The sequence below is a fragment of the Nesoenas mayeri genome (genome assembly GCF_963082525.1).
Source record: "Nesoenas mayeri genome assembly, chromosome: 7".
NCBI classification, from domain to species: Eukaryota; Metazoa; Chordata; class Aves; order Columbiformes; family Columbidae; genus Nesoenas; species Nesoenas mayeri.
The window spans coordinates 40,137,098-40,150,737 of record NC_137551.1 but is presented as its reverse complement, the minus strand read 5'-3'; the positions used below and the strand labels follow the sequence as shown (position 1 = coordinate 40,150,737).

The following is a 13,640-nucleotide window of genomic DNA, read 5'->3' as shown; positions in this document are numbered from 1 at the left end:
CGCTCCCGCGCCGCCAGCGCCGCCAGCGCCCGCAGGCACCGCGCGTGCTGCCGCGGGGCGCGCCGCGCCTGCAAGAGACACGCGCGCCTGTAGACAGGAGACCCGCCACGGCTGCTCACAGTTACTCGTGCTCGTATTTCAGATCAAACTTACGAATAGGCGCAGAAATGAGTGGTGAACGTTATTTCCCCAGTTATCCGTAGAATTTCTGAGTTACTACTTACATTACTTTCATTTTTTCGAAAAACATGAACTGTCTACCTCATGTCAAGAACCTCAAATATACCTTATAGACCTTTATGTTCACTTATCTTCTAACCCACAAGTCAAACAGGCTATTTTTCTGCCATTATTTAGTATGATATGTATATCTGATGTCATTTTTCAGTATCTGATGAAAAAAATGTGGTGACGAAAAATTTTTTAGTGAGCTGGGATTTGATACTCAAGATCTCCAGTCAATTTACAGTGCTATTTTATGCTAGTTGAATGATATACTAGTATATACAAGAGACAAATACGGTGTACAGTATAGATAGTACACTAGCATACATACAGGATACTACTAAGAAATTACATCATTAGAATTATTGTCCTCCCTAATGTCTTTTGAACTTTTCTCAATGTACAATACTAAATTAATGTGTTAATAAGAGACACATTTTATTAATGAATATATTATTAATATATTATTATTCAAAGTATTCATGATCCAAGCTAAATATACATAGGCAGTTTTTACTTAGATGACAAAAATTATTATGCAAAATAATAGGATAACAATTACATTTCTTTAAAGGGAAAGGATTTATTGCAATAGTTATGATTCAGTAACCCATATAACCAAGACGAGAGCTACAATGGATAAGATTAGGTAGAGGAAGAATATCTTCAATGTAAACCCTTCATGATAATACGATGATGTGGATTTGTTTGATGGAACATACGGACACTAATTTCAGACCTGCCAGCATTCTAAGCCATCACTGCAGTGCCAGCGGCTGCTTATCAAAACGCAGTGAGCAGTGAAACCGTAATGAAAATCAAAATCACATAACTAGACATTCAAGTGAACAAATGTTGAAAGGATGGAGCTACATGCTCTCTCTCTCTTACAAGCAAATCTTGAATGTCCCTAAACTATTTTAACGAACAAGGTTTGCATATACATACATCTTAGAATCATGGGATCATTCAGGTTGGAAAAGACCTTTAAGATCAAGTCCAGCCATTAACCCAGCACTGCCAAGCTCACTGCTAACCCATGTCCCTAAGCACCACATCCACACGTCTGTCCAGCCCTCCAGGGCTGGTGACTCCAGCACTGCCCTGGGCAGCCTGTTCAATGCCCCACAGCCCTTTGGGGAAGAAACTGTTCCCACATCCAACCTCAACCTCCCCTGGCGCAATTTGAGGCCGTTTCCTCTGCTCCTGGCGCTTGTTCCTGGGGAGCAGAGCCCGACCCCCCTGGCTCCAAGCTCCTTTCAGGCAGTTCAGAGATCAGAAGGTCTCCCCTCAGCTCCTGTTCTCCAGCTGAGCCCCCAGGTCCCTCAGTCTCCATCACATTGTGCTCCAGCCCCTCACAGGCTCCGTTCCCTTCTCTCCACTCGCTCCAGGACCTCAAGCCCTTTCTTGGCGTGAGGGGCCCAGAACTGCCCCAGGGTTCGGGGTTTGTCCCCCTCAGGTCCCAGCACAGGGACGGTCGCTGCCCTGGGCCTGCTGGCCACACAGTGCTGGTACCAGCCAGGATGCTGTGGCCTCTTGGCCACCTGGGCACACGCTGGCTCATGTTCAGCCGCTGGCACCAACACCCCCAGGTCCCTTTGCAGCAGCTCCTCCCCAGCCTGGAGCGCTCATGGGGTTGTTGTGACCAAACTGCAGGACCCGGCACTGGCCTTGGTGAACCTCAGACAACTGGACTCAGCCCATTGATCCAGATCCCTCTGTACGGCCATCATACCCTCCAGCAGATCAACACTTCCACCCAACTTGGTGTCATCTGCAAAGTGACTGAGGGTGCACTTGATCCCCTCGTCCAGACCACTGATAAGGAGATTAAACCGAACTGGCCCCAATACTAAGCCCTGGGGAACAACACTCACGACCGGACACCAAGTGGATTTGACTCCATTGACCACAACTCTTTGGACCTGGCCATCCAGCCGGTCCTTGACCCGTCCAGGCCGCGACCTGCGGGCTTCTCCAGGACAGCATTTCACTGTGGGAAACAGCGTGAGAGGCTTTACTAAAGTCCAGGTGAACAACATGAACGGCCTTTCCCTCACCCACGGTCACCGCAAAGCACACAGACACTGACACTGCTTCACAAGTTGAAATAATTTTCAGACAATTCCCATTAAGTCGGACTTAAGTGCAACATATTTAAATGTACGCTTCATGTTGAAACTCAAATGACAGAGATTTGGGGTGGGCAGGGGTAAGGTTTGGTTTTGTAATTTGATCATTATTTTGAGGAACAACTGCATCAAAATGAACGTTTATCATACACATTCTACTAATTTCTCGTTTTCTATTTGTTTCTGAGGTACCTGAGCTGCCGCATGTGCCTCTGAGAGCAGAAGTCTCGCTGGTTGATACAAGCCGAGCTGAATCAGCACTTGAGCTTTTTCCATCCACAAATAAGGGAAAGAAAGGGCACTCAGTCCTTTTCCTGTTACTGCATTTAGCTCAAAACCCTGAAAAAATAACAAAATATTACGCCTTCATAGATTTCAAAACTAAACCGGATGGAATACAAATTGTTATTAACCATCATATTCACTTCTTGAGAAATCCCACAGCCCAGCTCAATTTTCTAACTTCAAAATTCAACACTATATTAAGGGAAAAACAGGTTTACTGTGAGATGTGGACTTTGTAATCCTCAACAGGCATTCAACTAATAAGTATATACTATTAAAACTAATTTTAGAACAGATTAAATACTTCAGATCTGCTACTGTTGCGAATAAGTTGATTCCTGGTAATAACTAAAACAATTAAAAACTATTTGCAAGAGCCAGAAGAGGTGACTTGAGAGGCATTATGAATAAAAAAAAGATATTTTACAAGCACAAGAATGGAAAAATACACACAGACAGCTGAATGATGTGGTGAAAACAAGGGCAGGATTGCCATAGAAAGAAAACAGAGGTGAGCTTTGAGAGCATCACTAAGGCAATGACCTCACTAAAAACACACAGAAAAGCCGGCGCTGGAATATTCGGCTGCCTTCAAAACAAGGTCCCAGAGGGAGCAAACCCGTGTGCAGCGCTGCGACGGACAGAGGGAGCCGACAAACCGGGACCGGCGCAGGCACCGACGTCTCACTGTCTCTTCCACTCGTCTGCCTCAGTCACCAATTCCCCTTGTAGAAAGGCACTTTCACTGTGCACGAATACTGACTCTGTACGAGTAACATGCCAGGCAAACCCAGCTCACATCCAGCTTATGCCGGCCAGCAAAATTTAAGTAGTACACATTTTAAAAGATTTTTTGTGTTCACATAGTTCTCAAGTATAGAAGTATTTAAAAACAAACTAGCAAGTAGATTAAAACACAAAGTGAAGAGTAATTTATGAAAGAAACTGGAGTAGAAAGAAAAACCTCGGCACTCGAAGCAAGGACATTCTCCACCCCGCTACCGTTCAGCTGGGCATTCTCAAAACACGGTTTTCTTTCTTCTGCTCTAGTATGTAGTTCCTTTTCTTTTTTCAGTGCAATCTCTTGCCTACACCTAAATCACGAGAAAGAAGAAGTAAATTCAATAATATTGTAAAAGTACTTCGTAATTAGTGTAACAAAATGTATTACTGCATTAGGTGTCTGTGGGTAGGCACACAACAACCACGGCACAGAATTTTAGGGGACAACAAATACACCAAATCTATGTCACGAGATCATGTTTTTAAATACTTTTTCCCAACAACACTTATCAATTGTAGGCAAAACAGCTCAACCAAATGCAGCTTCTGTAGCGAAAATACATACATTGCTTGTTCTAATCCACTAATGTGTGCTTCCCCAGCAGCCTTCTCATGATACAAAGATGCCTGGCTCAGTTTTAGGTCTGAACATATCAGGGCAATTCTACGAATAAAAAGAAGAAACGTTTAAGAAACAATCAGAATCTTTCATATGTTGCTTCATATAAACACGTCATATATAAAGAGCGCACATTCCACATTTCGCAGTCCTGCCACCTTATGGCAATAACAAAAACACTGAATTAAAAGAGAGGGAAATGCAGTAGCTGAGATCACACATGGACAGAGGTCACAGACCAACGGAGTGGGCGAGGATCACCCCGCCCAACCCGCCCACGGGCACGCGGCACCGCCGCCGGCCCGGCCAGGAGCGCCCCCCGCGCAGCGGCGGGACGCGCGGGCACGCGCAGACACCGCTGCAGCGCCGTCCTGCGGCGGGCGGAGCCCCGTCCGCCTGTAGGAGCCGGCCTGCCCCGCCACGCCCCGGCAGCATCTGCAGGTGCACGCAGCTGGCCACACACAAAATCAGGTCACGGATAGGAATAAAATGCCACCAAATAAAAACAAATCTTGAGGAGTCAATCAAAAAACCCATCTGGCAAAGCCTGGCTGCAAATCGATTTCCTGCTCCTAAATCAATGTTAGTTGTGTGAGACAGCGACTCAGCATCAGTTGGCAATCCAGATAAACAGACATTTGTATACGTGGATATTTATCTCTTCTGTTACGTGGGATCAGTTCGAGGCATTCTAAAAATACATTATTTGGCATTTCACAAACTATTGGGAATCAAGCAATCAATTTTATCTTATAACTGTTAATGATTAAGCAAACATTATGCAATACATTTCAAAAAAGCGTGATGCAAAGTTTTAACAAAGACAGCAATAATTTGTCATTGCATGCATCTTAAATATTTTGAATCAAAACTTTTAGGGCTAATCATCCATAAAAATAACAGAATTTTGGTCACAAAGGCAAATTATATAAAAGAGAATGTGTTTATTTGGGGTACTTACTTGCACTCTTAAGCTAAAGCAAATATATTTTTAATACATTATATTTTTAACGCAAGATAAACACCTAAAATATAACACTTTTATTAACTTTCTATTTTACTTCGCTTTTTTTCAGGTAGGTGACAACAAGGCATTACCAAAATGATTCACATAACTGTGGCTCGAGCTCCCAGTCCTGCACACCCTTCCTGGTGCAGTGACAAATAACAATGCCGCAAGCAAACCAATTCATCAAACTCTATTAAACTTATAAAAAAGGAATGAAAATAAATAAAACCCATTAAAAATATAAATCAACAAGTCACAAAAAGCTTTGTTACTATTTAGTGAAATATTAATGGACAGCCCAGTGCATTCAGTTTCTCTTTTCTTTGGTACAAACCGCAGGTGGTAGAGTCCAGACAGACTCGCGCATTCCACAACGTCATGAGCAATGACTTCAGCCAGCTGGAACACGGGAAGAATCAGGTGGGGGCAAAACATTTTCTGTAGTTCATTAGATAAAAGGTCCATAAAATACAAAGTGCAAGTCTGAAAAGAAAGTTTAAAAATTCAATTAGTATAAACACAAATTTGTAGAGAATACATTTTAAACTGATGACTACATCTTCTGTTCCAAGCGCTACTGTTCATAAACAAAGTTTCCAGCTGGAGCGGCAGCTCGGTACACGGAAAGGCCGTGAGTTTATTCCGAAAGCTCAGGTCACGTCAGAATGCAGAGGACAGACCAACACCTCTGCAGTACTAACAGCCGTCATGACGGGGGGCATTTCTGACAGCCCTCTGAGCACGATCGCACAGGCAGAGAAACTGAAACAGCAAAGGTCTCTGCTACTCGCTTTTTCCCTAAATAACTAATGCTCTAGAATTCTGAGGAGTATACTTACGGGCTTGGGGAAATTATCCCAGTTAATACCGTAACTATTTGTCTTCTGTTTAAAAGCATCTCTGATTGCACGGGGACAGTCGTAACGAGCCCACTCCTCCACGCTTACTGGTAAGGCGTCCCCCCATCCCGTCCCTCTTGGCTTCTCTTTCACAACAGAAACTTCAACCTAGAAAAAAAACAGGGACATTTATGAGGCAAATTAACATTCTTGTTGGTATTAAATATTCAGCTAACATTTTAAAAAAAAGTATTTTCTTAATATCCTTTGAAGTTTTGTCTTTTGTTTCTGTTTTACCTCCAGACTGCACATTTTACAGAACAGCAGTATTTTAACAACTAAAGAAAAGTATCTGTAAATGTGTGACCTGTCAGGTCCGTGTGATCGAGAATGAATGTGTGATGTACAGACTCACAGACAAACTCTTCACAAGTTACAAGAGACTCTACAGGAAAGCAACCGAATCATCTAACAGATGAGCCCAGGGCACCAGCTCTCCGGAAGAGATGATTGTTTTCATTCCACAAGGCCGTTCTTACTTGTTTGTCTTTCTTTTTGTCCTTCTCCTTCTTCTTTTCATCATTCTCAGGAGCAATTATTGACTCCACCTTCTGAGGAGCTGTAAGCTGTGAAGACTTTGATGATACCTTTATAATAGATCGTGCTGCTGACAACGATACCTAGATAATAAAATAATTACAGTTAATGATTTTCAACTTTCAATAATAATGTCGATTTCTAGTGATACTGACTATTCACTGTAAGTCGCTATCCACAGCTATTAACAATGGTCACATACCCTGTTATGTTTGCATAAGCAATTTCTTCAGAAAACTAAAATTTCCAAGATTCTTAGATGTTTGCATTATCTGTACAAGCACTTCGGACGATGGAGACCGTGCACCTGAGCAGCTGAACTGTCAGAAGATGACACTGCCCTGTGATAAATACTGCTGCCCTTCCAACCTTATGGTTGTGAGTTCATTTAAAAAACTCCAAACCGAAAACCTTGTCTAGATTTGTTATCTTCTACAAGGGATGAATTTCATGTCAAAGTGATCTGGAAGACCTTCCGGATCAGACTTCAATAAGGGCACTCATCAATGTCGTATAAAAGAAATTTGTAACTATTTAAACATATGAAAGTATCCATTGAAAACGTCTCTGAACATGCAATAGCTCAGCTGCCGATCTTACCTAAAATGAATTAAGAAAAAAGAACAACTGAGCATATGAACACATTTTGCTGGAGGGATCAAGAGTAGAACACGCAAGACGAACAAAAAGTAATGCTGGATGCTGCACAACTTGTAAGCATTTCAAACCAAAGGTAACACGTGTCTCTAACAAAGCCAGAAGCGGCTGATTTGGCTGGTGCTACTGAGGTGTTCAGAGAACATTTTAATGCTTCCAGCGAGTGGTTGATGGAGCCCCAGCACCTGAGAGGCGGCTGCAGGACCCTCAGCTCGGCGCTGCCCTGCACACGAGGCTCCGCTCAGCTGTCCTGGGGACTCGTGCTCCCCCAGGCCCCCGCGGCTGTTCCTGAGGCTCCGCTCAGCTGTCCTGGGGACTCGTGCTCCCCCAGGCCCCCGCGGCTGTTCCTGAGGCTCCGCTCAGCTGTCCTGGGGACTCGTGCTCCCCCAGGCCCCCGCGGCTGTTCCTGAGGCTCCGCTCAGCTGTCCTGGGGACTCGTGCTCCCCCAGGCCCCCGCGGCTGTTCCTGAGGCTCCGCTCAGCTGTCCTGGGGACTCGTGCTCCCCCAGGCCCCCGCGGCTGTTCCTGAGGCTCCGCTCAGCTGTCCTGGGGACTCGTGCTCCCCCAGGCCCCCGCGGCTGTTCCTGAGGCTCCGCTCAGCTGTCCTGGGGACTCGTGCTCCCCCAGGCCCCCGCGGCTGTTCCTGAGGCTCCGCTCAGCTGTCCTGGGGACTCGTGCTCCCCCAGCCCCCGTGGCTGTTCCTGAGGCTCCGCTCAGCTGTCCTGGGGACTCATGCTCCCCCCGGCCCCCGTGGCTGTTCCTGAGGCTCCGCTCAGCTGTCCTGTCCTGCCCTGTCCTGTCCTGGGGACTCGTGCTCCCCCCGGCCCCCGTGGCTGCTCTTCCACGGTGCTGTTCAGCTGTGACTGTGAGTTACTGCCATTGGCCTCAAACCGGCACTGGCAGCTGCGTTAACTCTTCATTTTTAAATTGTTAATAGCCTATTCAAACAGCGATACTCCTTCCAGGTATTTTTTCTCTACTAAGACACTCAGATAGTCAACTTCAGGATATTGAATATTATGCTTATGTAAAATCTGAAAACATCAATATTTGATTTTTATTTTTCAATTTCCTGTCTTCCATCAAATATTAGAGTCTAAACTGATTCCAGAATGAAAACTTGATCATAATTACCACAGGAGTAACTAATTGCAGGATTTTACAGCTAACTGGAATAAAATTCTGCACAAGCTATGGCTTTCCAATCCAGCTGATCTGACCCCCCACAGCTCTAAGATCGTTTCTGGAATGATTTGCAGCATTACTATTATCAAGCAGAGATTTAGGCCCTGCAAAGATTTACTCATGTTTAAGGTATAATTGTTTTTTATGCTTTTTGCTATGATTCTGATTTAAATTAGGTATTCATATCAATGAGAAATGAAAGAGATTTGTTTGATTTGAAATGCTGTAACAATTAAAAAATGATTAGAGAACAACAATCAGTGAACACCGCCTGTCTATACTTCTTCTTAAAACTTGACAACCAAATCAACATTTAATTTAATTTAATTCTGTCACACAATTCCTTTCAAATGACAACCCTTTGATCCAACCCAAGGGCAGGTCCCTCTGTAATTAATTACCGCCCTCGGAGCTTCCAGCAACGCCTGCAGCCCCTGTCTGACATTACTGAGTGTCTTTAACACACAGGAAGTACAAATTTGATAAACTTTTACATGAAACAAATGAATGAACACCAAAGAAACGATGGACCGCTACTTTTATTCTTGATGTCTCTTCTTTATTCTCCTGAGCTAAACAATTTTCTTGTTTAATCCTTAAAACAGAGAAAATATTCTAACTATACCATAAAACTGGGAATTCTGAAGATGTAGTTAAAAGATCAGGGGAATAGCTGGCACCATAATCACACAAGGTAACTTGAAATATACTGGCCACGTTCTGATATAACAACCCTCACAGAATCTCACCTGCCAGACACGGACGATACAGGCGTAGGCCACCAAACAGCAGCGCGGGTGGAGAGGAGAGCTCTGACCAGCAACCGCGGCCAGCAGAGTCTGCGCTCTGAACAACGCTTCCAACTGCCTAATATTACTCAGATCTTCCAGATTAATCTGGCGCCCGGTATCATTTGCTCCAATGTCGATCTTCACATTTTCTCCAGGCGAAAATTCTGGTATATGATTTTTTCCTGTTGAAAAACAAACATGCTTGCAGCGATGGTATTTTAAAAAAGCATTCAGAAGTTTACATTTCTGACTTGAAAATGAAAATATTTATGAAGCAAAACCAGAGAAATGGAAATCTATCTACTGAAGATGTTCTTATGGTGATACAATGCTACTTGTACCATGTTTTCAATGAGTAATGTAACGGTTACATATATTAAACAATGCAATCTGACACAGAAATGCATAGCAAGTACGCTTCAGCTATGTCTTTTGAAAACGAATCTGTGGGACAGACAGCCTCCCTCCTTTGTTTCAGGCACTCAAGCTGCGCGGCAGCCAAATCAGAAACCCTCTTGGCCCTGGTCTGCGGTGGCCAGAGACCACGTCCCGGCGGCTCCGAGCCGGCACGCGGCGCGTTTGGCCAGCGCTCCTTTGCACAGCGGGAACAACCCAGACACAGCTGGGCCCACGCCACCTGAACCGAGAGAACAGCTCAAGCTCATCCCCGTGTTTTAATGCGATCTCTTAATGGCTCTTCATGGCAGCGACAGCAGACACCGTGCTACTCGACCCTCTCTTTTGTGCTGTGTAATTCTAGTAATTTTTCAGTAAACACTGATGTTTTATAGAAATTGCAACTCTACTTGAAACTCAGCTCAAAACCAAGTAATTCAGCAGATTTGCAGCTCGAAGTGAAGTACTATAAAGCCACAGTTCTTTCAAGACCAAACTGATGCTCCACAACACAAACCAGAGCGCGGGGACGCAGACCCGTCACGCGGCGCAGCTGCCCACGCGGACACGGCCACGGCCACGGCCACGGCCACGCCGGCACCGGGCCAGCGGGCGCCCGCTGCAGAAACCACAGCCACGCTGCTCACGTTCCTCGTGGTCACTGAGCTGTCAGTTAAAAATGTCCCTTCATTTGCTGCTGAGAAATTCTTCTGAAAGATACACGTTTCACATACCTTCTTGTGAGGATTGCACAGAAAATTCCATATGTAGCAAGAGATCTACCACCCAGTCCAGAGGTTTAATAACATCATGGAGAGGAAACTGGTTACAATATAACCATTCAGCAAACTCCATCAGATAATCAACTTTCTGCCATTCGTTTTCTTGTTTCTATAAAAGTAATAAAGGAAGAGTTTCTTTATATTCAGCGATGGAAACCACTGAAATGATATTCAAAAGTCCAATATAGTCTTAACACAAGAAAAAATAATTTGACAGTGAGTAGTTTTATTGGCATCACATAATCAGAGTTATGCTAAAGGGAATGTAGCAGAACACTACCACTTAATCCTTTGCTTTATCAAAACTTCTTGCAATTGGTTACTCTTAGACATTCTTCTTTGACAGGACTCAACTGAACTGTTACTGGACAGCAGGGTTCGTCCATACACAGTTTTCCACCTGAACAGTAATTTCCAAGTGATAACAAGTACCGGCCAGGTCACTGGCCCTTGTGGCAGCTCATTGCACACCTGCGATCCCCGCAGTCGCTCGGGGAACATCATTCTATCAGCACTTGAACATACAGCAAAACCTGACAAACCTGTAGAGTCATGATGGCATTTTGAAAACAGCTTAACTGTGCAACAGCACTTCTGGAGACCGGTACCAAATGACGCCACATGCGTGACACACAGTCTTCACCTACACCTCCGAATTTCTGGATGTCCATCGCAACACCGTCTCCCAGTCCGGCCTTCACTGTAGCCACGTGTTTAAAGATCAGGCTGCAAAAAGACCAAACGCAATTGCAATTTATTTGCATTTGTACCTGTAAAGAAACTTTATGAGTAGGACAGGTATGCTAGTTCACATCAGTATAGTACAGAGACGCAAAGTTCACAAACTGAGAGAAAAGGGCGCAAATCTTTGAACTTGGATAAGACTAAGTAAACAGTTCCCTAAATAATTTAGTTTCCATTTAATGTAAATGGATCTACAGCCAGGAAACTTTCCATGTGTCTACCTTCTTGAAAACTTAAGATACCACTTATGTACAAGTTTTAAAAAATGAAATTTACAAATATTATGAACAGATTAATGACCGGAAGCACTACCAATGTATGTCTTCTTCATCCAAAAGACACAACAGTGTTTTCTGTTATAAGAAATGTCGGGGTGACAAAAAGTAATCACAGTATTTTCCCAATGCAAAATAAAAAAACCAGAGTTTTACAGCTCTCAAGAATCAGGACGCTTGTTTTAATAACCGTCAGTCAACCAACTTACAGCCTGTGTCTTGTCTGAGGCAAAACTTCAAAAGCTTCATCCAGGACTTTCAGTGCTGCCTCCCAGTCAGCTTTATCCGCATATATATGGAATAATAACCCATATAAGGAGGTTCTTAACGACAGATCTTCCTCTGCACCTTTGAAGCACGTTCAAATGATTTATTAGTATACTGCAAAATTAGAATAATATCACAAAATACTGGTGGTTTTATTACCAGATCAAAAGAAGGAAGAACACACCTGGGAGAACGCATCCAGGCGATAACCCAATACTCTGAAAATCCTTTGTGATCCACTGATGCAAAGGCAACATATCTCCCTTCTCCTAAAAAGACAAAAAAGAAGACAAAAAAACCCTTTTATCTTTCGGTTAACATACGTCTTTAAATATTAATGTACTTCTGTTTAATTTGCAAACCATTTCATACGGTTAGTGCGAACTATTAACGTGTTACTTAGACAGCTACTTGTGCTGGAGATGCAAACCGCAGCCCCTCCTCCAGAGCGAGCTCTGTAACACAAACCAACACCGAAATACCCAGACTGCAACGTCCAACCAGCTACGCCGATCGGAGAACACAGCATCTCAAAGAGAACTGCCAGAGAACTCCAGATGGGCGGAGGCAGCTTCACAGATCACCCAACTCTCGTTTCAAAAGCAGATTCATACACAGTCCTACTGACCACTGAATACACTACCATACAGTGTATAGCAATACAATACCGTTACTGTACAGCCTAACTCAGAAGAATCGCTGACATTTTCAGATGGGTGGCTCTGTGTGCATGTGCACCATGGGAATGCAGGTAAGAAACCACACGTGTTTACAACAAGTCAGTCACCTTCCCCTCTCAGGAAAGGAATCCTGAAGTACACACCCAGAGCTTCAGAGCAAACCAAAACGTTCCTTCATCATCAGCACCGACCACTAAACACAAGCGAAATGAACAATACCTATTGGATATTCTTACTTGTTCACTTTTAGATTGCGCTTTAATGATACTCTTAAGGACTGTGTCCGTCGGTTCCTCAAGCTGCTCCCTGTCGCGTGGGGAGCCGAGCAAAGGTGCACACGTGTTCCAGAAGTGTCTGGCGGCAAACATTGCGAGGGAGTAATTTCCAGCTTCACCCGCGTACCTGAAGACAGTGAAGTACAGCTCAATGAACGAAAACAGTTACACTCCAGGTACAATAAAGGCTTCTACTTCTAGAAACATCCATGTTACCTGACCTGGGCACCACCGCGTATAATCTCAGCAAGGAGGTATTAGCATATGAGCTTCATACAAGAGTTACTTTCCATTTTTATATACAAAACACATTCACACATTTAGCAGAAGTAGCAATAATCAAGTACCATACTGATGGGTTTACTCTATCTCTGTGTAATCTTAGCTCAAGAGCCTTCACAAAAAAAGAGTAGAAATCTACTCAAGATGTTATCATTGGAATAATCTACATTTTTGGCTTCCTACTATGTTTATTTCTCATTCTAAAACCATTAAAGAATAGAACAAAACAGTTATTAAAATGCTATGGATTTTGCATAGTGCGGTGCCACTGTAACACAAGAATATACCCTCAACGCCTCTAGCTGCATTCAAATTATTTCGAGTATATTCCATGTAAATGTTACTTTGAGTTAATAAATTTAATAATTCTCCAGATTGCAACACGGTGCTCTCATGAATGGGCTAAAGCTTTAGAATTTATCTAAAAATTATGGACTGGTATTACGCAGCCACACATTGAACAATCTTACTGCTTTTAAAAGAGCGGGTTTTCAATCTGGCAGCCTTTGCCACTTTCTGGCACAGTTCCATGGTTTCTGGGGTCCATATGCTCACGCACCTTGTCTCAACACTAGACTTGTTAAGGCCCAGCTTTTGCTCACCCCTTGTTGTCTCCCTTTTGGAATGTGTTGAGCTATATATTAAATGTGTGCTTAGCCCTTCCTGAAAAAGCCCTTGTCATACCATGCAGAGTTTAGAAAATACAGATTCATCTGCAACTCGACACCGTCTTAGAGATCCATGACACCAGCTGGTCCAACCTCACTCATCACTCTCTTTTTAACAATAGAAGGAACAAACTGTTACAACATCAACAA

The 13,640-nt window shown here is 43.6% G+C and overlaps 1 protein-coding gene across 1 annotated transcript in view; it reads right to left on the bottom strand.

The window, feature by feature from the left end:
- The window catches only part of CFAP46 (cilia and flagella associated protein 46), a 67,104-nt gene that overhangs the window by 23,884 nt on the left and 29,580 nt on the right, over window positions 1-13,640 (bottom strand). Inside the window, exons 19-30 of the mRNA XM_080348281.1 lie at window positions 12,502-12,667; window positions 11,770-11,854; window positions 11,528-11,666; window positions 10,908-11,025; window positions 10,252-10,408; window positions 9,080-9,303; window positions 6,432-6,572; window positions 5,893-6,060; window positions 5,388-5,536; window positions 3,991-4,089; window positions 3,607-3,736; window positions 2,550-2,696 (exon numbers count right to left, since the gene is read on the bottom strand). Coding sequence (XP_080204407.1) covers window positions 2,550-2,696; window positions 3,607-3,736; window positions 3,991-4,089; window positions 5,388-5,536; window positions 5,893-6,060; window positions 6,432-6,572; window positions 9,080-9,303; window positions 10,252-10,408; window positions 10,908-11,025; window positions 11,528-11,666; window positions 11,770-11,854; window positions 12,502-12,667 — 1,723 coding nt within the window. The remainder of the gene's footprint in view (window positions 1-2,549; window positions 2,697-3,606; window positions 3,737-3,990; window positions 4,090-5,387; window positions 5,537-5,892; window positions 6,061-6,431; window positions 6,573-9,079; window positions 9,304-10,251; window positions 10,409-10,907; window positions 11,026-11,527; window positions 11,667-11,769; window positions 11,855-12,501; window positions 12,668-13,640) is intronic.